This window comes from Lissotriton vulgaris, chromosome 7 (assembly GCF_964263255.1).
Source record: "Lissotriton vulgaris chromosome 7, aLisVul1.2, whole genome shotgun sequence".
NCBI classification, from domain to species: Eukaryota; Metazoa; Chordata; class Amphibia; order Caudata; family Salamandridae; genus Lissotriton; species Lissotriton vulgaris.
In genome coordinates this window covers 1,641,491,349-1,641,516,229 of record NC_141695.1, presented here as the reverse complement: position 1 = coordinate 1,641,516,229, position 24,881 = coordinate 1,641,491,349, and the positions used below count along the sequence as shown (strand labels likewise).

General features: G+C 43.3%; 1 protein-coding gene across 1 annotated transcript in view; it reads left to right on the top strand.

Moving 5' to 3' along the window:
- PREX1 (phosphatidylinositol-3,4,5-trisphosphate dependent Rac exchange factor 1) overlaps positions 1-24,881 on the top strand; it is an 863,840-nt gene that overhangs the window by 554,253 nt on the left and 284,706 nt on the right. Inside the window, exons 11-12 of the mRNA XM_086932617.1 lie at positions 4,488-4,635; positions 14,444-14,544. Coding sequence (XP_086788743.1) covers positions 4,488-4,635; positions 14,444-14,544 — 249 coding nt within the window. The remainder of the gene's footprint in view (positions 1-4,487; positions 4,636-14,443; positions 14,545-24,881) is intronic.

Here is a 24,881-nt window from a genome sequence, read left to right as displayed (position 1 = left end):
TATGGTGACACCCTGACAACGTCAGGAGGACTGGCTTATTTATTTCTAATGACTCACCTTAAAATGTGATGTTACATCTGGTATAGGCTTGGGCTGAATATGGGATTCAGGACCCACTGGGGTGAAATGTGATACAAGTGTATTTACAAAGGCATTTCCATCTACCTGACGGGTATATTTGTTATTTAATGTACAGTATTTAGTAGCATTTGTGTAATAAAGCACTTTTCCTTTAAAAAAAAAACACTGAATGTACAATAATTTGTTGAGTGTTGTTGTGTGCCAGTGAATTTGGATTTCTAGCACACACCACCGCCCCTCAGTAGGCCTTGGACTGCTCTGCTTTGCTACCCTGAGAGAGTCAAGTGCTACAACTGGTTCCCAGTAATGAGACAATTGTGGCATTATTACTTATGAAGTACTCTTACCTTTGGAACTAATAACCACATTTCTTACACACACTATATCCAAGTTCAGTATAATTCCCGCTTGATGTACATGATCCTGTAGATTGTTCATCAACTGCCCATATAGTGTACAACGCATTTGCTTCATTGCACTATATAAATATCAATACATACATACAAGAGGACTGAACTATATTTTGAGTGGAGGACCATGCCTGTCATGGGAGGCTTATACTAGAAGACTGGGCTACCTGCCTTCCACTTGGTTTTTCATCGCTTATCTCAAAAATTGTAAATGCTTCTTCACACTAATTGGGGTTAGCTATTGTGCCCAAAACACCATCCTTGGAACTATATTGCATTTTCAAACTCAATTACATTTCTATGTGCCTGAAAAGTAAAGATTCAGATGCCTGCATTTTTGTCCTTAATAACTAGAATAGACATGTTTGGAAATTTTTAAATCATGAATGGATTGGCATGTTTATCATGTCTTTGCCACATAATTCGCGTTCAGTAATGGCTTCAGTTATTTATGGATGCATGGAGCATTCCAAGGCTAGGTAAAATGTTAAATCATGTTATCGGCTGGGCCACTGGAATTATGCAGCAGGGCAGCACCAAATTAGGCAGCAGGGTTGACTAAATTATGCTGCAAAAAAAGAGCGGAATTATGCGGCATAATGTGGCACTTTTTTTAATAGTATTCTTTACTTTGTCATTTTTTACTCATGGTAATTATGTTGCTAATGCTATCAGTTTAAGTACCAAATACAGAAATATGCAAATGAAATTTGACCAATTAACCATTGCGAATGGCCTTCTGCTGCTCAGAAATATGTTGCCACATTGTTAGTACCTTTTGATCTGTTTGAGATGGAAGCAGATTTTGTTGTCGAAATATGCAGATTAAGCAGCAGATGATTGATTAAGTGAGTAATGCGGCAAATGCATCGATATATACGAAAAAGCTGTGGCCACAAAATCGCATAATTCCAGTGGCCCTGGTTATGTTATAGTGCCCCCTGCTGTAGGAGAAATGTGCAGGTGAGCAGGTAGCTGCCTCTCGGAAAGTCTGAGTCGTTCTTGAACATCACGTACGTAGGAATTAAGATTGTAGATTTCATACTGGGCACTCTTGAATCTGATCTGAGGCTGGTCTTATTTTTTGATAGCAGTAATGGCAGTATCGGTATTATCATTACTCTGATTCTCCCTTCCTCTTACTGGTACTTGTGTTCCCTTCTCCCTCCCAGAGGTGGTTGATTGGTGATTCTGTGTGATGCTTTGCATGGTATGGTTGTCGGGCAGGACGCCTGACCTTTTAATGGGCAGCTACTGATGTCGGGTGCAGGTCCTCCGTAAGGCAGAGACGCTTCACCCCACTCGTCAGTCGGTCAGCGGTCAAGCAAAGTATAAATTGACCGCTGACTGACTGAGCCAATGCTATGTTATCTTATATAAACTTATAACGCGCGCAGATACTCCAAGGAGTGTCCCGGCGCGAGCCTGAAAAGGGTCAGAATCAGAGTCAGAGGACAGAGCTAGGAAATAAAGGTTTTCAACTCTTTCCTAAAGATCATAGGATCTTTGACGCCCCGTAAGGCCAATGGCAATGCATTCCATGCCAATGCAGCTATCCAGGCAAAAGAACTCTGGCGATTAAACCGAGGGGTCTGCGCCAAAAGTTGGGAGGAGGAACGCAGCTGTCTCACCGGAGTATAGAAGGCAAACCTCTTCTGCAAATAAGTGCGTCCCAGACCATGGAGGGCTTTGTGGGCAATAGATAAAATGTTAAATTTTATTTGAGCCTCCGCCGGGAGCCAATGCAGAGATTGCAAATGAGAGAGCACACTGCATCTGCTGGAGTGGCCCAGTCAGCAGTGAGGGCGGGCGGGCCGAGCATAGCAGGGAGAAGTAATAGGCGCACTGTAAATGCGCATGTCTGTTTGGCCAACCGCCTTAGGCTGGCCAAACAGACATGCGCATCTCTCCAACCTAACTGTTGTTGCACAACCGGTTGATGAAACATCACAGACTCCTAGGCACTGTCTGAGCGGTAAACCACGCCGCTCAGACCAATCCTGGCGCTGCCCTCGTTCTATGTATAGCATGAGAGCAGCGCCGGGATTGGGTGGGGAGCCTGTGCCTCAGTGCATGCTGAGCGGAGAGCCAGAGAGGATAAGTTTATAAAAAAATATTATCTCCCCTAATCCCCTGCCCCCCCCCCCCCCCTCCACTTTAGTATTGCAGCAGCCGCCACTGTGATGTGTGGCCTCCGGAGGTATAGGAGACAAACTACTGTTTCAAAGATTTAGGGACCTTTCAAAGAGGCACCAGTACAGAGGAAGGAAACAGACTTCCTCATAAAGAATAGGATGCAGAAGGGGATGAGGAGGGCTCACTGGTCGACTCTTGGTGCCCACACTTGTTGGGTGACAGAGTTCCTTTTGTTTGAAAAGAGTTTCACAGTTGGTGTATTGAGTTTCATAATTGCAGCGCCTAGAGGCACCTGGGGTTGCTGGCTGCATAGCGCTCATTGGCTCGCTCAGCATCTTACACACTCGCTTAAACACTCACCCATTCACTCTCAATGACCCTGTCAGTCGCAGGTTCACTCATGCACACAAACTGTCTCCCCTATCGTCTTTTTGTGTCTCCCCCACCCCCTCCAATCAGCTAATGAAAGATAGCATTGAGGGCATAAATGCACCATTGATCTTTCCTTTCAAGTTTCCCCGTGTGGTTGATTCGTCATTTTAAGCTTTAGATTTAAAAAGTGAATGTAAATTTCCCGCGGTACAATTTGTTTATAATATATACTAAATGGAAGCAGGCACAACATATATATCTCATCTTGAAAACAAGTCCAAAACGGCGATAGATGATGATTGTCGGTTTAGTCTGTTAACCAATTCATGAACCAGTCTATCGCATTCTGCAGCAGTGATGATTGTTAAGGACAGGACAAATACTTTCTCAGTGACCGAGTTTCCTACTAATGAAGCATAATTACTATTTACTGCTTTATGTCTTGATGTAAAGGCCCTGGCTGATGGAGGATTCGTTTCAGGGAAGTCTGTGCACTGGTGACACACATCAGGGCACACTTAAGCTGTGTATATACAGCCCTGCACCCGCGGTTTAATTTATTTAAAAAAAAAAAAATTCTGATAATACAAATAAAATAAAAATAGGGGCAGGCGCAGAAAGTTTTTTCCAGGGGCCTGGTACCAACAATGCTGAATGACCGGATTGACGAATACCAATGCTGCCAAGTCTCTTTCTTCCACTACTGGAGAAGTGTGGCTCAATGGTTAGAGCGGCAGACCCTGATGCAGAGGTCTAGCCTGGGACCAGGGTTCAATTCCCCGCCTCGGCGGTTCTTGGGCTCAAAAATTCCACGGACCTGATCATTCTCGCCTCGGTGCCTATTCCAATCATGGAGTCCCACTCTGCAACTCTGGGCAATAGCTTGCTTAATTTCCACAACGGCCCAAACAACGCTAAGGATGCCTGGCCTCCACCTTGGGGGTGCCCAGGAGTGGACGCCTCACAGGGAAAGCCAGGATGGGTTCCACAGCGGTATTCGTACAAGCGCCTTGAGACCCTTGCGGGTGAGTAGTGCGCTATACAAGTATCAATCAATTTACAATTTACTGCTCTACTCTTCAGATTCTCTGTTTTATCTTTGAAGGTTCTTTTCTATTTCTTTCTTCACAGTTTTTCTCTCTTTCTCCTCCTCCCTCTTCTGGCTTTCTTACTCTTGCTCTAACTAAAAGTTTGGTGAAAAACAAGTCCTGATCCCCAGAATTGAGTGCCAGTGCCCACCTCTTGCAACCATCTTCACAAATTAAGCATTAAGCATGTTTCGGTCTATAACCTTGATATCTGTGTTATTGTTTCGGATAGTCGCGAGATCGTGGTAAATGAGACTGCTGCAGGTCTCCGTTGCCTGGGGCTATACCGAGGAAGAAGAAAGTGTCCTTTTCAGTTTGAATTTCTGAACCACTTCCATCCCCTTCCCTCTGTGTGTGCCAGCATTGTATGTGTCTGAATGCAGCCTCATTTGTATTGCAGGTCTGAAGCTGGGCATGGAACGGGATGCCTACGTAATGATAGCGGAGAAAGGGGAGAAGCTGTATCACATGATGATGAACAAGAAGGCCTGCCTCATCCGAGACAGGAGGAGAAAGTTCAGCACGGTTCCCAAGTGCTTTCTTGGCAAGTACGTCCCGTTTGATTGAAAAGAGCTTTTCGTCCCAATTAACCAAAGGGGCTTGTGTGGTTTGCATTCCTTCTTTTGCTTTGCCAGATCAGATATGCTGTGATGGAGATGAATTACTGGAATTATCCCTCATTACCTCCTCAACCTGTTCAAATTAATCATTATTGCATTTTAGGTCAGGTTTTCCTTGAAGTAAAAAAAACATCTTTGCCAGCATAGTCTGTTCTCAGAACTCTGGTGTAAGTTGTTCCAGATGGAGAGCAATGAGAAAATGGGAATAAACTCTGATGAGTGTTTATTTAGAGGGTGGTGTGGGGTTCATCTGGGATGTCTGCCCCACATTATTGGTGGTGTTATTTGGTTGTATGTCACTACTTTGAGATGACACTACAGAGTCGCCACCGCATCAAAATTGTTTTCTGACAATACCATTACTGAGAGTACCACTATGTCCCATGAGGTGAGTACTTACCCTATCCATAAAATGTTACCTAACCCTGCCTCTAAATCGTATCCTAAGAGTAGCATTAAGCCTCATACTCAACCCTATTGTTAACTTGTACACTAGCTTAAACCCTACGCCAACTCCAACCCTAAGGGTAAATTCACTCTACCATCAACCTAACCCATATCCTAGTCCAAAACCTATCCCTTAAACTAACCATAAATGTAACACTCTTTTTGTAATCCTAGATCTTAACTCAGAGTTTTACCTTAATCCCAAACCTGTGTCTTAATCTAAATCTAACCACCAAACCCATCACTAAGCCATAACCACAATCCTAAGCCTAACAAAAAACCTTACTCTGAGAGTAAAACGAAGTCTCGTACTAAGTACAAGGCCAAGCCCACCCTATATATTATCTCAACCCTAGCCTATTCCCTATGCCCAACCATAACAATACACTGTCAGGTAATCATAGACTTTACTCTAATCCAAGTTCTAATACTAAATGTACAACCAAATTTAAGACTAAGGCTACGCTACCATAAATCTTAGAGTCCAAACTCTATCCCTACAGCTCACCATAAACCTAACACCTTTACCATAATCCTAAACCCCAAGCCTGAGTCTTAACCTCAAGTTTCAAGCCTGTCTCGAAACCTACCCTACAACTAACCCCAACGTCCAACAATAATCCTTAACCATAATAATCAACCTAATCCTATACCATGCCATTGAATTAGCTCTAAATCTGTCCCATATCTGTGGCTAAGCCAAGTCTTGTCCTCGCCTTAAACTGAACGTTAGACCATAAAATAACTGTAATCCTAACCATAAACCATACCTTAATGTTAAACCTTTGCCTAAACTAAGCCTATCCTACCCTAGACCTAAACCATACCACTAACCATTCTTAAGCACTGAACACTATCGCTTACACGATCACTAAAACGTGCCACAGTGCTTACCTTATGTGGCGTGGTGATCGCACAAGTACTAATTTGAAGACGTGTCTTCGAAGTAGCTGTATGTTGATTTTATGATTTCTCTTTGTGGGAGGGGGCTGTACTGGCCTTCTCTTGACAAGAAGCCCTCTTCCTATAACAGGCCTTCCTAAAAGTTCAGAATAGAGATTCCACAAGCGTGTAAGGCAAATGTTCCATTTTTTACTTTATTATGGAAAGATATCACAGAAGAACAGACGTAAGTCATTCTGTCTATCAAATCTGTACCAAATGACTGAAAAACATAATTGAAAGGCAAAGCATTCCAAATATCCTCGTTCATGTAACATTTGCAACCCAGATTCTCTGGTGTCTGGAGCTATTTAGTCATGAATGTCTGCAAGGAGGGAAAAAACGCAGAAACCACGTACAGCAGATGGCATTACACACTCCCCAAATGCTAAAGACACATATTCATTCACTCATGGGTTAGTGGATGCCAGAATGACGTGGCAGCAAAGTATTTAGATACAGAATCTCGTCACGTCTGCAAATGTGTGTCCTTCTGTTCTTAGGAAGGGAAAGGAACAATGCTATGTTGTTAATGTAGAAGGCACAGCGCAAGCCTCCTGCTGTTGCCGTACAAAAGTTGCCAGGTTTTATGCATTTTGGGTAGGCTTGTCCCTGCATAAAGGGGCATCAATTTGCCTTGCAAACCACTGAATAGTAAAAAGTTTGAAAGTAATTAAATAAAATACACTGAGGGAAAAACGACAGATGGACGAAGAATGTCTAACTAATAGACTGCCAAAAAATTATAAATTCTCTGGATGTCCTTGAGCAGGAACGAGATGCGTATGTCGGGATTGGCACGCGAGATGGGACGGCTCCTCTAGAAATGGGAGAACACGCTGGGGAACATAGCTAGACCATAGGGAAGTGCAATGCTTTCAAAGCAGCAAAGTGTTTTGGTTAATGCTCTTGTGCAGGTTGTTGTCCTTTTTGACTTTCAGACCATCCGCCCTTTCAGCCAATCAGACTAGATCCCTGTGTTGGGACTGTTCTGATTTGCTGTGGCAGCCAACACAGACACTATGGACAATGTATACTCCAGGGAGGAATGCGCGGTCTGAGCTCAAGTGCTTTTCTATGTTGGGACACAAAATCCTCTTTTTACTAGTTCGATTGGGATTTAGATGTTGGCAGTCATTAAATTAAAAATGTCCCCAGTGGTTGTACTAAAAAAAAATACTGGGCACGGTTTCATTAATTTTTGTTTTTGGTCAAATAATTTCCCATTCCTGCTCATATGGAGCTAGCTAAGCCCTTCAAAATTTCACCTGCGGCTATATAGTGTAGTAGGCATATATGCATGAATCACATTCATAAGATTTTAAAGTACCTCATTTTAGTGTTTCAACCACTGTCTGTGTCAGCAGGAATTATCATTTTTTCTTAAGGCTTTTCTTGGTAGTAGAGTTGTATCTGCAGAGGATTGTAAACTGTTCCACAATGGTGGGCCAAGTTCCAGATTGCCTGAAACAGTTTTGTGGCATCAATTTACTTAAGAAGCCATCCCTGAGCAGAAGATCCAGCTAACTGGAGCCAAATTGCTGCGACTCTCATCCTTATTAAGGATTTGGAGATGGTGGTGACAAAACAACTTATGTAACACCTAGAGTCCTACAGCCTGCTTGGGACCTACTATCAAGGTTCAGACCCCACGTAAGCACAGGATCGAGGTTCAGGCCCCCCATAAGCACAGGTGCAGACTTGTTTAATGTTGGTGAGAGACCACTTTAGGGGATGTGCAAGGCGTCTGAAGCGGTATTAGAGCCTCTGGAGCTCTCAGCCATCTTTAATACTATAGACAACGCAACCTTTCTGAACCAATGAAATCTGGTGACATGGATGTCTATGATCTCCCTTAGGCGGTCTGAAGTCTTCTTGACTGATTAGGCTGTGAGAGATGGACAGAAAATCTGTGGTATTTATATGATGTGGAATAAAGTTTCAAGGCTCGACTGTTAACGCCTTTGCTTTTTTTACCGTTCATAAAAAACCCTTGCACTGTTAGTTGAGGCAGGTGTCCTATTTCACATCTATATGGATGAGAAGCAGCTGGTACTTCCCTTACGTGTGGCCACCACGTTTGTCTAACTTTGTGGATGACATCACAACCCTTTGTCTATAGGCATTTGGGCTCTATGATTCCCTAGTGGAGGGTGCCTTTCATATTATTCAAGTACCTGGATAAGCCACCATATATGGAGACATACAAATCTATTGACTTGACTTATATCGTCTGCGAAGTTGCGCAATGTGAGTTAGACAGATTTTTTTTAATATAAATATTAACTTAATTTTAAGTATAAAAACATTGTGGGTAAAAATTGGTTTAAACATGTGTTTTTAAGGGGCACATTTTCAGTGCTCCATCCGTCATCTCCTTGTGTTTGCTTTGTACGCCTTAGGTTTGAAGGGTATGCCCAGGCGTTAGTCCCTTGCTCACTTTGCCACTGGATTCAAGTTAGCCTGGCTGATGAGGGGTGTTACCCCAAAACCGGTCCCAGGATGCTTGTTTCCAGTCCAGGGAAGACCTGGCTTTGCAGTTCGGGCTGGACTCTACCCATGAGGCACAAGGTCTAGACTGATTTGCATATGGGTGGGTCTGGAATTGGGTGGCAAAGTGAGCTAAAGAACGATGATGGATTCAACCCAGATCTGTGACTGGGGGTGAGTGTCTGAAAAGTTTCAGTGGTCCGTCCGTCTTCTCCTTGTGTTTGGTTTGTATGCTCTAAGTTTTCAGGGTAGGCCCAGACGTGGGCCCCTTGCTCACTTTGCCACTGGATTCAATCTAGCCTGGCTGATGAGGGGTGTTACCCCGAAACTGGTCACAGGATGCTTGTTTCCGGTCCAGGGAGGACCTGGCTTGGCAGTTCGGCTTGGGCTCTACCCATGAGGCAGAGGGCCAAGACTGATTTACATATGGCTGGGTCTGAACTGGGGTGGTGAAGTGAGCTAAAGAACAATGATGGATTTAACCCAGATCTATGACTGGGGTGAGTTACTGAAAAGTTTCAGTGGTCCATCCATCATCTCCTTGTGTTTGCAAATTTCTCATGCAACTCTAGTAGAACAATTCTCCCATTAAAACTTTTTTAGATGGGGGAACTTCACGATTTTGTGAAGTTGCGCTTTTCACACAACTCCTTTAGCGGGAAAACAATTCCTGCACTGTCCAAATTCTGTTTTGGCTCAGGCCATACACCACAGTGTAAATAGCGCATCATCATTCTGAGGACCATGAACACTAAGTGCAGTCACCAAAACAAACTAGAAAAATATTAGGCAGCTTTGATGTAACATTTGTCACTATTTCAGCGTCTACAATCGAAGGGATGGCGGGCCGAATATTTGATGCAGTTTAGCTTGACATAAGAGTGGATGATCATGATCAAACTGGCTTCTGGTAGAGTGGTGATGTAGACTCTATGATCTATCCTTGGAATCTTGTCCAAGCCTAATGTAAGGTGTTTCCTGATTTGAGCCTGACACACTGTATCACACCCAAAGCAAACCTACCGGACCTTCACTACGTTCGATATGTGTTCTCATGATACTCTTGAATGCCAGTATGAGCAGTGGGAAAGCTCAATGGATCACACTGTCCAGTGGTTAATTTGTGAAAAAATAAGTGCCAGGGCTCTCGTCAGGAGGCAGCTTGCACCAGCCCATTGCTCCTATTCGTGCCGCCTATATCAGACCTTACTACTAACTAGGAAACCCTACAAGTGGGGAGAGGATGTGGCGTAACGGCCAGACCCACAGACTTGAGAGGTTCGAGCCTCTCAAGTCCTGTGATTCAGGGCAAATCACTTAATCTCCCAGTGTCTACAAAAATGAACGTGCCCTTAACTGGTGGTCATGAAAAGCGCTCCAATACCTTTGGGTCGAGTTTTAGCTATATGCGCCAGTGTTGACGATTAAGTGCCGTGCACCAGGAACCACTGGCTCAAGTTAAGCACTGACACAGTGCCAAATCAAGGACATGCGAAGTAGCGTGAATAGTTGCTAGCCTTTCTGATTATTGTAATGTCCTACTTCACTCTTTACTGAGATCATAAACCCTTTTGTCCCGGGATCAAACATATTTCAATCTTGGATTCGAAAACCAGGACCTTTCAATCTCTCTGAATCAACTTCAGAAACAAAGCTGTGCTAAGCCAAATACAAAGGCTTTCCCTGCCACGATATCAAACCTGTTTCAAATGGTGCCCTGTTTTCAGTGTTGTCTGCTGTATTCTCACCTTGCCCACCGCACTGCCTAAGCCGTGCCTATAGCCACGTGGTGTGAATGTGGACATCTCGGCTAAGTCAGAAAGGATCAGCTCTGAAAACATAGTTGCAGCTGTTAAAGGCAATTCAGGCAAAACAGGATGATGAGGATAATTGTTTGAAATTGGCGCAGAAGCTGTCAGGATGAATCATTACCAAGACACTGATGACTTTGCAGTGGCATTAGAAACATGGAGGGAGCCGGGGCTCTCGAGCGCTTAATCAGGTTTCTGACGTGCCTGCCCATAAGTGGCGTGAAGCATAGGCGGAATCACTAATTGCAGATGATAGATCATTAGTTTATATAATATTGAAATTGGTTAAGCTCTGAGTTTTCATTCTGTGATATACACTTTGTTAGAAGATGGTAGTGCACAACATGCGCTTTAAATAACATGTAGGGACTGAGGGGAAACGGCCTCTACAACGAAGCCGTTTCCACGAAATCATTTACCACGCATGCACTACAACGCATGCGTGGTTACAACGAAAGGGTTTACCACGCATACCTTTACTACAAAATACGTAGTAAAGGCATGTGTGGTAAATGAAAAGAAAAACGAAGGGGGGTTTGGGGGGTCTCCCCCATAAAAAAAATAAAGGTCTGGGATAAAAAGGGGGGCTGGGGGGGTCTCCCCCCCCAAAAAACAAAACTAACCTGAGGAGCCAAAGAAAAAGCCGAAACCGAAGCTGAAGCAATCAACTTCGTTAGGGAGGAAACAGAAAGTAACTTCCGCTTCCTCTTAACGACGTACGACCGAAGTAACCAGAGAAGATGGAGGAAAGCGAGTTAAAAGGTAAGGGGTCATTTAGAAAAATACATATATATATATTAAGGGTTAAGGGTAAATATAAGGAGTGAGGCGGGGGAATGTAAGTGGAGAGTTTTAACCTTTATCAAGAGTATGCCCTCACCATGCATACATTTACAACAAAAAACGGTGTAAATGTATGCGTGGTAAAGAAATATTCGAGGTAAAGGTTAAGCGTGGAAAACGAATTCCATTGTAACGCATGCGTGGTAAAGGCATGCGTTGCAACGGAATTCGTTGTAACGTCATACATTCGGACTGAGAGGGGCTTCTTTCCCGTTTTCACATCCAGAAGGGCCTAGGGCCACAAAACCCCAAAAGGACCGACGTCAGAAATCCTATCCTCTGAACAGGCAAAGAGCTGAGGTGCCTTCCACAATCCTGTCTCGCACAGGTCCACAAAGTTATTATTCATGCAAGTTTGTAGTTAACCACCGACTATGTAAATAAACAAGTTTGCTTAAATTCACTTCATGGAAACTTTTGTTATGTGGACACAGTGCTTAAATAAAGAATACATAAAGACAAAATAAAAGTAGTTGCTGGGGCCTTAGTTTTTCTTATGATCCAGATACTACAAAATGCTGGGTTGCCAAGTACAAAGATTTACTAGTCTTTATGCCACTTCATCCCATTATAATATACTTTGCTCTTTATCTCACTTCTGCAGTTTACTCTTCACCGCTACAGCGTTTTTTTTTCTTTCTCTGCCACCACCTTCCCTTTTCTGAGTTTCTATTTCTCTGGGTCAAAGTCTGGTGATACAAATCAGACCTGGTCTCTAAAAATGAAATCCAGTGCCTGCCTCATGGAACCACCTGCCCAAATCCTAGAGAACCTTCAATCCTGGCATGGATCCGGCTCCTTGGACCAACGTTGGACACCCCTACTGAAAACCCTGAAGTCAGTTAACAGTATGGTGCATTGAGGGAGCACTTTAGGAAATTCTGCACTGTCACTTACACTACTGATACCACCTGTGGGGTTTTCAGTCTTTCATTGTTAAATTTCAAAAGGGGAATATTACCATAAGGTATGCGACATCTTCGAAGCTTTCGGTTTTTAGACGCTCTCACATCCAAGCATAGATGAAAAGCGCCCATGCACCAGGTGATTAAGTTTAGGTGTCTATCTACATTGCTCAATTGTATCCTAGCCATGTGTGACCCAACAAACGTGTCGAGCAGGTGATGTCCATCCCGAAGGGTGGGCGGCAGCCGCGGTACCTGCAGGTAACAGTGGTGGGCGGTGGGGCCATGTAAGGGGAGATTTCGAGGGACGATGAAGAGGGAAAATTATTTATTTAATTTTCCCTCTGCATTGTCCCTTGAAATCCCCCTTACCCGGCCCCACCGCTGTTACAAGTGTGGCTCAGGGGTTAGAGGCGGCAGACCCGGAAGCTGAGATCGGCCCTGGACCAGAGTTCAATTCCCCGCCTCGGCGGGTCTTGGGCTAAAAAAATTCCACGGACTCGATAATTCTCGCTCCGGTGCCTTCTCGACTCACGGGTTCACACTCTGCGACTCTGGGCAATAGCTTGCTTAATCTCCACAACGGCCCCTCGCGGCGGGATGCCTGGCTTTCACCTTGTGGATACCCTGCCGGGGTTATCTCACAGGGGAATACCAGGATGGGTTCCCTAAGCAAGCGCCGGGAAACCCACTGCGGGTAGCTGTGCGCTATATAAGCTCAAATACATTTACATTTACATTTACATTTACATGGACAGCTGCTGGTGGGCGGGCCCCGGACCCACTCTCCACCTTTTTGTAAACTTCAAGAGCGTCTGACAGGATGAGCAAAGGTCAGGATGGCGGGGACTCTTCATGTTAGGCGAGTGCTGGAAATGAGGGGGACACGACCTACCTGTGGCCCAACTCTTGGAGAGACTGGCAGATAAACTCAAATGTTTCTCTATATATATCTCTTACTTTTCATTATACCTTGAGCTGGAATTTTTCTGCTACTGTGAGGATTTCTCTGTGCAAGTCTGAAGAGTATTTGCTTTTACACAAAGTAAACATTTGTGTATATCTGGAGGTTTAGCTTTTTATAATCCCTTGGAGCCTGAAAGCCTGCATCAACGCCGGTCTCTTATTACAGTTGGGTTGTGGCATATCTATTCACCTGTAATAAAGAAAGGACGTTGCTGCTGTAATAAGTTATTACAGTTGAGTTATGTTGTTACAACACCTGCTTCCAGAGCCAGCAGCCAAGGATAAAGGCAGGTCAGAGGGCATACTTTACAGCTGCAGTTTAAACAACGAAAACAAGAGCTGTATTTTCATCCTTCTGAACTGATTTTTTTTCTTAAATGAACCGAAATCAGCCGAACGGAGATCTTTAAAGCAACATATTTATTTTGTGCATGCTGTGGGTCATTACATGAAAGAGGTGCAACATTTTGTAATATGATTTACGCTAAACTTATTTGAATATTATTTTGCAACATATTATGCACTGTTTTTTTGATGTACAGTGCTTTTTGATGAGTTTATTTTTCGCTGCAGTTTTCACTTTATTGATATCTGCAAACATTTGATCTCTTTAATATAAAAGAGCAAAACACCAAATGTGTGAGTGTTGTCTGAGAACCGTGAGGGTGAGACCATGTATTATAACTAATGAAATACTCTTTGTGGTACATTAAAAGAACATTGCAATTCTCCTTGAAGTTCATGACCTTATAAAGCAAGTTGGCCTTCGCCTTGTTCTTCTGTATGTTCATGTAATTCCTAAGTGACTTGCAATATCATTGTACTGCAGGGCAGGGGATACTTTATCACATATGTGAACAAACACAGTTTTATATGACATGATAATTTCTCGCTTCCTGAGGATTTGTTGTTTATGCTTCCTTTGTTATATTTTATGAATCATTTCCTCATTTATGCTATGTCTCATTTTTTCCTCTGCATATGTATCTACATTTACGCTTTATCAAATTTTATTAATAAAAAATTTCAACACAAAAAACTATTGGAAAGCTCTTCCCACCACTAGAGTATTTTATTTTATTATTTCCTGCGATCGTTTTTTTTCCAATTATTATAGAGCGCTAGATAAGCACTGGGGAATATGAACAGGAAATAGGCCTAATCTGTGGAGGATTTCCTCCATAGATGGCGAATCCCTGACTGTCCTGAAAAATCAATTTCTGGCTCTTGTTCAGAATGCTAGTGTGCAGTGTCAGTGACATTGACTTGGAAAGCTGCACTTGGCCGGCTGGACGTCGTTGTTTACATTTGCTTTTCTATTGTCCTTCATAGTGAGTTTGTATCCTGGCTCATGGAAATTGGCGAAATAAGTAAACCCGAAGAGGGTGTCAATCTTGGACAAGCCTTGCTGGAAAATGGGATCATTCATCATGGTAAGCCGAAAGTGTGCTATCTTTTTTTTTTTCAGAAAAAACAGTGGTTTCTGGTGGCCTAAAAAGGGCCTAATATAGTAAGGTATACTAATGTTATTTGAACCAATCTTGGTAGAAAGGCTTTTTTTGTAGGGTAAAATATAAATGAATACTTTATTTAGTTTTTTGAAGACATATGTTTCAGGTGCTCACATTAGTGACAAAGTGCATAGGGTGACTGAGTGAAAAAATTAAAATAAAACTATATATAGAATGTCACAAACAAGGATGTATTCCACAGAATTATATCCAGTGAAGTGGGGGAATTTCCTTGATTGGGTCGACGGCGTTTCGATCTAGACAATTTTAGATCATCATCAGGACATGGTGAGCTTCATTAAAATGATGGCCAAATTTAATTTCCATCAGAGTAAGGGAGTTGATAGTCAGATTGCTCAGTCGGTGGATTTGTATCGGGTCTTGTCAAGGTTAGACAATTTATCTTAGTCTAGCGTATAAGTTCTCTTGTCTTTGCGTCACAATCAATAGTATTGTGGTACTTTATGATGTAAGGCAGCTGGGGTAGTTTTCAGTTCGTGATGATTGGATCAATTATTCGTACATCGTCCCGGCGGGAGTGGATCACCGCGGTCCGCGGTTCAGATGTGTCTGCCTCGCTGCTCTGGCATTCGGTTGAGAGAAAGTGTGCTATCTGACATGACCAATAACACCCGAGCAGATCTGATCCACGAAATAATTCATAAATCGCAATGTTTTTGATGTTAGTTTGCCCATTGTGTAGAATACGTCTGTGAAACTAAGTGAATTGAAAAATGTATGTACAGAATCATTTCCGTCACTTTTGAAAACGTTAAAAATATATAATTGTACACATATGCCCCAAAAAATGAACTGGTTATCTGGACATCCATGCACCATGGGTGTGCAGTGGGAAAGAATCTGGCACCAGAAATGGCTCTGGTTTGCTTCCCTTTTTCCCATGTCTGCGGATAAATACATGTGTAAGGTCGCAGAAGGCGGTGGTCCGTAGCAGTCCGCAAAGGGATCTTCTAAATTCTGTATGTACATAACAGCTAAACCGTATGTTGCTGTGTTTGGAATTATCCAGACTGGATTAGTGCTGCATCTGGACTATGGAAGAAGATGGCGGACAGGCTGCCGTATGCACAGAGGTACTATTCGGAGTGAGTAGTCAATCTCTGCTCTCTTAAACCAGCTGTGTATCACCTGTATGTAAGCATTCATATCGGCCACACCTCTTACTCTTGCATCTACGCCATCTTTGACCACAAAGTAGCAGGTTTAGTGGGGTTGTTTGGTATTGGCTGGGGTGGCTGTAGGGGCGGTGTTGCTGGTTTTTCTCCACTTTTCAGTTTTGTCATTGAGTACGAAGGCCCTGTGCCGAATCGCCTCACATTGCTCTTTTGTGTTCTGCAAGTCCTATACATCGAACATGGAAGTTATAGAAGAGATGTTCTGCTGTTCTTTGCAGCAGCTAAAGAGTCATGCAGGTCCCACTCCACCACACACAAGCTGCAATGTCACAAAACCGAAGTAAAGGGGCGTAGCATAGGCAGAGGATGTGGTAGGTACCTAACTTTTCAACTGTTTGCCTGAGCGTCCAGGGAGCCTGAAGAGCGCCGATAGACATGTTTTGAGAAACCTAAATAAGAGCAAAAATGGGAACCAGGTCTCCTTGGGAGGATCCACCACCATTAGCCCCTCCCCGCACTTGCCCACACCTTATGGTCACCATGCAATGTTACAGCAGCCCTACCCATGCCGCTGTGGGTGCTAACCACTGTGCTAACTCTGAGCGGGTCTCCTATGGGGAGTGGACCTTGCACTGATGTTGCCTGGGGCCATACTGTAGTTGCACTGTGTGGAATTTATTTGTCTGAAGGTTTTTAGATATATCTCCTCTACACTTCAATTTAGGAATATTGTTGGGAAATGAGCTCGTTTTACAGCTTATTATTGCATTATATATTTATTGATGTTTAGAAATTATGCAGTGAGGCAGTATGAATGTAGATTTTCAATTTGAATTCAATTATTGTTGTGTCTAGGGCGGTGATAAGAATTTCATGAGTTTTTCACCTGAACATTTGTAAATTGCTTTTTTCTTTTCCTTTTTAAGAAATATCGGTTATATCCACTATTTTTCTAAATCACAAATTCTTTGTTTTTTATAATGTATTCTTTTATGGCTTGTAATATAGCCGATTAAAGATTTCTTACTGACTGACTGCACTGTGTGGGTCTTCTGTGTGTGCAAGGCAGGTCCTATCCTCTGGAAACTAGAGAGGCAGAGAGCAGAGTAAGAGAAGCTGAGGAGCCAGCGAACGAGGACTGGGGAACTGAGAGCGGTGTTAGTTCTGTCCTTACTCTGCAAGTTGTTTCTCTGCTGTGCCCTTACCACCACTAACAAACCTCATCCAGCCCTTTCTGGGATGGTGCCATCCTAACACATACCCTTGTAGCCCAACTTCTTTCCTTGTGCCTCCTATGTACTCCTTTGCCTCATGCACGCCATCTGCAACCAGCGCCTTCAATGCCCTCTGCCCATCTTCCCTCCTGTACATCCTTCCCTTCCCTGCCACTGTGCTGTACTATGGCCTTGCCCTCCTTGCGTATTGCCTCTGCATATACTGCATACACCGCTGGGCTTTTTTTATCTGTGTGCCATGATCACTGCAATGCTTTGCACCCTGTGTATCCTTACCCAACAAACCCTACACCAGTCATCAAGTGCCCCCGATTGCCCCTATGCTCCTGCATCTACTAATACATTTACCCCACCACCTCCTTGTCCTTTTGCCCCTGCGTTTACTTGCCTCTGGACTCCATGCAACTCCAGGCTGGTGTGTCCCCTGCACTTCCTTTCTTGTCTACCTCCTCTCTTTGACCTTGTGCTCCAAAGCCTCCTTTATGTTGTCATCTGTGCCTCCATGATGGGGTACTTTATGCAGATTGTCACTTACCTACTTTTTAACAGCAGCGACCTATTCCCTGCATTAGAAGCTGAAGACATGCTCCCGCCTTTTGTGTGAGCGAAGCTTGCATCACGTGATAGCTCTGCTGCAGTCATTCTGTTAGTGTGAGGAGCTAAGCCTGCTGCTGTGAGGAGCTAAGCATGCTGCTGTCCATGTGGAGCATTTTCTTCTAGCCCTACTCAAGCTTCTGCCAATATTTTCACTCGACAAAAGATATTGGTCAATGTTTGTTCTACCACGTGGATATTATTGAAGGAAACTGGAGAACATCCATTTGCACTTGAAATAAGAGATTTGCCCCTTCCTATCTGGAATGTGGTAGTAGGCTAGATGCTGTGGAATGTTCCTGGGTGTACCAAAACATGAAGCTGCGACAAAACGGCAGACATTGTGTCCTCACCTGTAGTCGTAACATTTTAGCCAGGTATGATCGTACAGCTATGAAAAGGGAGTTTTTTTCTTAGGTTGTGTGTGCATGACTACCTAAAGGATGTGTAAATATTTAACCGTGATGCATTATGGGATAGAATGCCAGTGGATTTTTCAGAGAATGGGGGAGGAAGGTAGATGTGAATGTGTTTTTGTAGCAGTGGCTGGCATGGATTGGGGGTGGCGGGGTGGGGGTGGGACCCTTATGCCAGCACCTTCTGTGCCTATTTGGTAATCTGGAACTGGATGGTGGTAGGTCCATGAACTACTAGAACAACAACATTTAGGGTGGATAACCATGTCCTGGCTGAAGTCCCCGTTCTCTCTTATTTGGGGGTGTTGTTTGATACCAACAGAAATTGGAAGTCTCTGATTGATAACAAGAAAATGGAGTTTGGTCAAGCCAATTCTGCAGGTTTTAGTTGTGCTCAGAGACTGGGTTCCAGACCGCCCACTATCCTGACTAAGGTTTATCAGGCCAAGTGTGTCTCTAAGATGTTATATGGTAGCGAGGTGCTGGGTTACACGAATGCTGAGGTGGTCCACATTGTGTTTAACAGGTTTTTGGGCGCATGCTGTGTGTTCACCAAACCACCACAGCAAATTTATGTGCATGAAGACCTGGGAGTAAGGTGTATAGGGACATGATTGCGTTTAGGCTGGTGTTAATTCGGATTGAGATCTTGTCAAAAGAGGAAGCCAAACTGAACAGGTTGATTCTTAAGGACTGCTTGTCTCTTGACCATCCATAAAACTACCCTGGTTTGCTTATGTTAAATATACTTTTATTAGTTAAGACAAGGAGGAGTTATTTGAAGCCTTCGAGTTTGAGATCAACAGAATTGAAGTGGGTGAGAGATCTTTTCTTAGAACGTAAGGCGTGGTACAGCGAACAGACTGAGCTGATGAAGCCCACGGTAGGTACCGCCTTACTATTAAAATCTGTGCTGACCATGAAACCGTATCTATTTATTGTAAAGAGTGATAGGGATAGGTTTTTATTGACCAGATTCAGGTTTAACATGTTTCTGCACCTTCTGGCTTCTCCAAGGAGCTGTTGCTCTTCTAGCATGCTGGGCTCCTGTGACTGCATGTTTTGAAGTTATTCTAGGTTACACAGGAGTTTGTTTATTGTACCTTTGTTAAAATCATTGATTATCACGAATGTGGTCCCTGCTCTTATGTCCCTTCAGCTTTTACCTAATGAACATTTTATTTTTAGTTTCCTGATTTTTGTAAGAGCTGCAATTAGATTAAGGTGTACTAGAATTAATTAATTTTTGTAGTTGCTAACAGATGATTTTATGATGTGTTGGTGCAGTTATTTTTATTCGGGCTTATATGATGATTTTTATATTTTTATGTATGTCACCTAGTGCGTAAGCGGTTTTACAGCTTTTTCTGCATGTCTTTTGATGATGTGCTCTTTTATGGTTATGATTATAACCGAATAAAGATTACTGATGAAGATGAATATTATTTCAGATATCTAATGTGTTGAGGTGGGTGGTCAGAATATGGTGGGGTGGTTTGATGAGAATCCTGATGCGTAGATATTATATGGGAAGGATTTCAGTTAGTGGATAATGCGAAGTAGTGTCAAAAATATGTGAATGGATAGTTGTGATGGTTGTGTTTGTGTGAATCGTACTGAATGGGCATGGGGATTGTTAGGGGTGTAGTAAGCGCGTTTAATTGTTTTGAGGAAGACCGGAGTACTTGAACCTTGTTAAGTCAGGTTCATGTTTCTGTCAGGGAGCAAATATTTACCATAGTTGACTCACGCTCAGTTTTTGTCAGGGAGGCATTGTCTAGTGTAGTAAATTCAGTTTGGACGACACCAGCTGAGTGGAAGACTCAACGCAAAGCTTGTTTTTACTATCTTTCGCAGAGCTGATTTTGGTCTCCAGTCTGGCCCCATGTAGAGTGAAGGCAAAATCAACAGCTGGAAGTCTCTTGAGAATTTAAAGGAGAGACTAGAAACAATTGCAGTTAAAATCAACGAAAAAACACAGCTTCTTGGTAATAGTTGTGCAACTCCAGTTCAAATATATTCTGAAATGGGAATAATTCCACAATACAATTATGTTTCTAGTTTCTCTAGAGTTTTAATTAGCTTAAACACAAAGTAATATACTGAACTGGTGTTTGCTGCGGTCAGCTCAGGAAAGGCATTTGACCGTACTTGGTGGTCATTGCAGCCAACAACTTGAGAAAGACAGATTGCTGCGAACAATTTCAGAAATGACGAAAGTGTCTGACATTGTCCTTGGAACTAACAAGGATCTTTCCTGTTCAGCCCCAAGTGGCTGCTGGGTGTCAGCCCACTGTAATTACTTTTAAACTGAAACCTCAACTCTTTAAATGTAATTATGGTGAAGAGTCGAGCCTGCTTGCCACTTGTCGGAGACCAGTGCTGCTGGCCAGGCCAAAAGCAGCCTTGAGTATGCGCAGTGAATGCTGGTAGCTATAATTCATAGCTCTACTTGAGGGGAGTTTCACAGAAGTTACTTCAGGGTTGAGAAGAGATGCAAGACTTTCGGGGGGTCAAAAGGTAAGTGCCCGGTCCCAAGCTATTTTACCAGTGGCCACTGCAGCTTTCACCACCCATTGCCCCTGACAGCACTGCCAAATGCCAGGACCAACACAACTTCTAATCATCACACCCCTTCAAGTGTAACAGTTTGGACTATTCCATTCGACTCAAAGCTGCAAGAATGGCATGGACATTCTGGTAATATTAATTTTTAATATGTTTTGAAATGACAAACATATGGTCACCTCTAAAGCAAACACTAGGCAGACTTTCAAAAGTGATGGTGTTGAGAATTAAGTGGTGGTGCTCAGCATCGGCAAACTAGTTCAAATTAAGCAGTGGCGGTCAAAGCAAGGACCTGAAATGTTCTAGCTTGTTCTCTGGCTTCACGAAGGGTTCCCAGTAGGGGCTGGGTTAGTGGTGGTGAAAGAGTGGCACTCCATTAGGGTGGGTCACAGAGGAGCCTGGGGACTGTCCCTTTCTAATCGGATTCGAACCGTGACGTTTCAGAGGGATTCCTTCATCTCAGGGCTCTCAATTCTTCATAATGGCTACAAACCCTCCTGCTGGAGCAAGAGGTTTCGGTTGTATTACATGAGTGGGGCTAGTTCTGAAAACCTGGCCCAGCTGTTTTGAGTTCTGAAAGCCATATCTGGAGCCCGATTCCTGAAAAGGTGTACCAACGCAAATGTTCATCGGGGCCTCCTGCAGATTATCAGGCTGATCTTTGTACTAAAAAGGAGGCTACCAATACCCCCTTCTACCATAAACATTTCCAGGTATACATTACTGCTCCTGTGCAATGTTACAATTTAATTAATTCTTTGTGGGTAGGGGGCGTTACAGTGCACTGCGGTGACCTTCCGGGAGCCCTGCCATTGTTGAGCCATATATGGAGGCTACAGGGCTGATCCGTTCTGCAGGGTGATCAGGCGCTCCACCACAGATGGAGGACAATCACTGAAGAGGCCTCGCCCATGTATGAGCTGTCCTGGAGCTGCCGCTAACCTCATACAGCAGCTGAGTTAGGTCCTGAGGAGAGAGCATGAATCCTGGTTGGTCTCATCTTAACAATATTACCCAATGCGGGTGCAAGGCGGTGCATGACAAGCTAGCCCACCGGCCTCACACTCTGGGAGAGTGGTGGAGCTGGACTGACCTGCGCGGACCACAGGAGCCCGAACTGGGGTATGTTTTAGTGTTTTTCCTTAGGGCCCCGAGGATTTTGCAGCAGTCCTCCTGGAAGTTTTGGCTGGGCGTTGCCCAAGACTCATCCCGCAGGAGAGGGGGTTCTCACCTGCGCCGGAAATCAGGCTGATGCCACGATGCCTAGTGGCACTCCCTTAGGGGTAGGCCGCTTAGTGCTCCAAATGACGGTGAGGGCTAATTGCACTCAGCTGCTCGTGCTCCCTCCTTCCCCTGCATTCACTAGGCAGGCAGGCTGGAGTGCAAGTTCACCCACCTTCCCCTGAGATGTATAACTACCAGTGGAGACATTCCAGAGGAAGTATTGACCAAGCGGCCCCAGTGATGCTGCCCCTGAAGGATGAGGAACATCACAGCACGTGCTCTGGTACCTCAGGTACCCTGTAGTGCATGATACTCACTGCACCATCTCACACACAGCAATACAACTGGCCAGTAGACCTGAATCTACAGTACGAGGGGTAGGCTGTGGTGAGACCTAGGTGAGGCGGAGAGGCTGCTGAGATAACAGGGAATGTTGTGAGCGGCTAACTCATAGTTGACATCCCAAGTGCTGCAAGACGCACTTTACATTCTACAATGTGCCGTTATGGGGAAAGACAAGGGTTGAAACATAGATGAGAGCAGAGTGCTGCTCACGATTTCAAGGAATGCACTTTTTTTCAATGGACATACAAGGTCCTATTAGTTTAAATCCATTCTATTCCCAAATAAAAGTTCATACACCTTTTTGTGTTTCCATTCTTATTCTTTACTTCTTTGTGAATATTTCACATTATTTTCAAGTATTAACAATTTTCATACTTCATGCATTTCATATTTAACCCAATGCATTTCGGGTGCAAATGAACCCTTCGTCGGGGGTTTAGAAATGCAATGCGGTAGCCTCGTTCATTCTTTCCTCCAATGGTAATCGGGTTACCATTGGAGGAAAGAATGAACGAGGCTACCGCATTGCATTTCTAAACCCCCGACGAAGGGTTCATTTGCACCCGAAATGCATTGGGTTAAATATGAAATGCATGAAGTATGAAAATTGTTAATACTTGAAAATAATGTGAAATATTCACAAAGAAGTAAAGAATAAGAATGGAAACAAAAAAAGGTGTATGAACTTTTATTTGGGAATAGAATGGATTTAAACTAATAGGACCTTGTATGTCCATTGAAAAAAAGTGCATTCCTTGAAATCGTGAGCAGCACTCTGCTCTCATCTATGTTTCATTTTCATAAAGTGTCCCTAGACAAGACACCTACGAGGGAGTCGCACAAACACACAAAGTGAAGATTATTAACATATTTAAGTAGTGTGCAACTGGTGAATAATTAAGTTGAAAGACAAGGGTTCTCATATGCAGGACCATTAAAAAAACGAATAAATACATCACCCCCTCGCAAAGGACACTGAGACTGCCCACCAAGACCTATTCTAGTCAAAGTCTTCTGGATTCCACAGAGGTTGAAACTATCGTGCAGGCGGTCGAGACAAAGTTTGAAAAGGTGCGTTCATACGTAACTCTCCTCCTTCACGACCTTCAGAAGGTGGTGGGAAGAGTCACCAAAGTGGAGGATAAGATCTCAATCCTGGAAGATGAGATGGCTGAATTTAAAACAAAGGTGACCAAGCTTCTTTCCACTACTTGAACCCTTTAAGGCAGAGCAAAAGAGGCTGAAAAGCGATCATGATGTAATAACCTTTGCTTTGTGGTATTTCCACAAGAGGCCAAAACCAGCGAGTCAGAAAAATTGCCAGAGACATGGATCACATCTTGGATACCTGAAGGATCACTACTGCAATGGTTTGTAATTGAATGTTCTCACCAATCCTTTGCCCAGTGACACCCCCCTCCAGTAGTACCTCAACGACCCATAATTGACCAGATTCAAAGTTATCACAGTCAGGACACTATCCTGCGAGAAGGCTCTAAACCTTTCAATATCACATATACGTATTTTCTCCATCTGACATCTCTAGCAACATTTGCAGGACTTCTGTCTTTTCTATAATGTTTCACACTATTTCCTATTGAGGGTCCTCTTAAACTGCATAAAATTCCTTTGCATTTATCCCTCTGGATCTTATCTCATCTGTTTAATGATATTGATCTTGATACTGATCCCTTAGTTACAACTCTCGTGAACGTCTCACCATCTGAAATTGCAACATTTACAGTTACTTTATGGTTGAGGTCATTCTGGATCTAGACCATTTTATTCACTTTCAGGTAAATGAAGTGCACAACTTTACTGCTCCTTTAATGTTCTTGTCATTCTTAAAACATGTTAACTTTTACCTTTGTTGCAGGGAGGCTCTTAATAACTGCTCTTTCTATTTCAATGTGTATTGGAAATTATTATATTAAAAGCTTTGCAGCTGCTTTTAACTCATTTGTTCACCTACCCCAAAGTAGTGTTCCCTTCCCCTATAGGATTCTTAAAGTTATGCCTCCTTAAGCTATTCCCCGTGGTGTGTCTTCTACAAGGTGATTCATGCATACTCTCAGCATGGCTGTGTCCTCACTCTCACATCCCAACAGTGCACTATCTGGTCTACATGCTCAGACTTGTTTCAGAGCTTATATGGTATCCCAAATATTGCAACATATCTTATCTAAATAGTTATAAAAATGGAATGTTCTTGTACTTATGTTAAATCATTAGTCACTGTTTGCCTGGTCTTTCTTTTTTTCTAAGTTAGTTCATATGTTGATTTTGTCAGTTCATCTTTCTGTTCTCAGAAGATAGTTTGAGATACTACTGATTGTCCTGCAATATGAGAAACAATCCAGGGAGAAATAGATAGGGGTTGTTTATGGTACAGTCCTTAATAATGGCATAGATGTATTTCTTTCTTTTTTGCTGAGTGAAGGACTTGTGTTACTGCGCTTGAGCATCTTTGAGGGGAAAAAGTAACAGCGGGAGCACTGACATTATCAGCAGCATGACATAGCATAGATGAGACTAGTGTCCACCTAAATGGGGCTGCTGAAAAGGCGGGTGCTGTATAACAGAGGACGAGACGTCAGGAGCTGTCATGGTGTAGTTTTCAATTGGAGGAATGTAGCAAGCTCAGAGGAAATAGTGCAGTCTTGGGGAAATGGTAGAATAAGTTGCTTGAAATAATTTTACTATGGGTCTGTGGTTTGGAGAGCATGGTGGTGTGTTGGTGC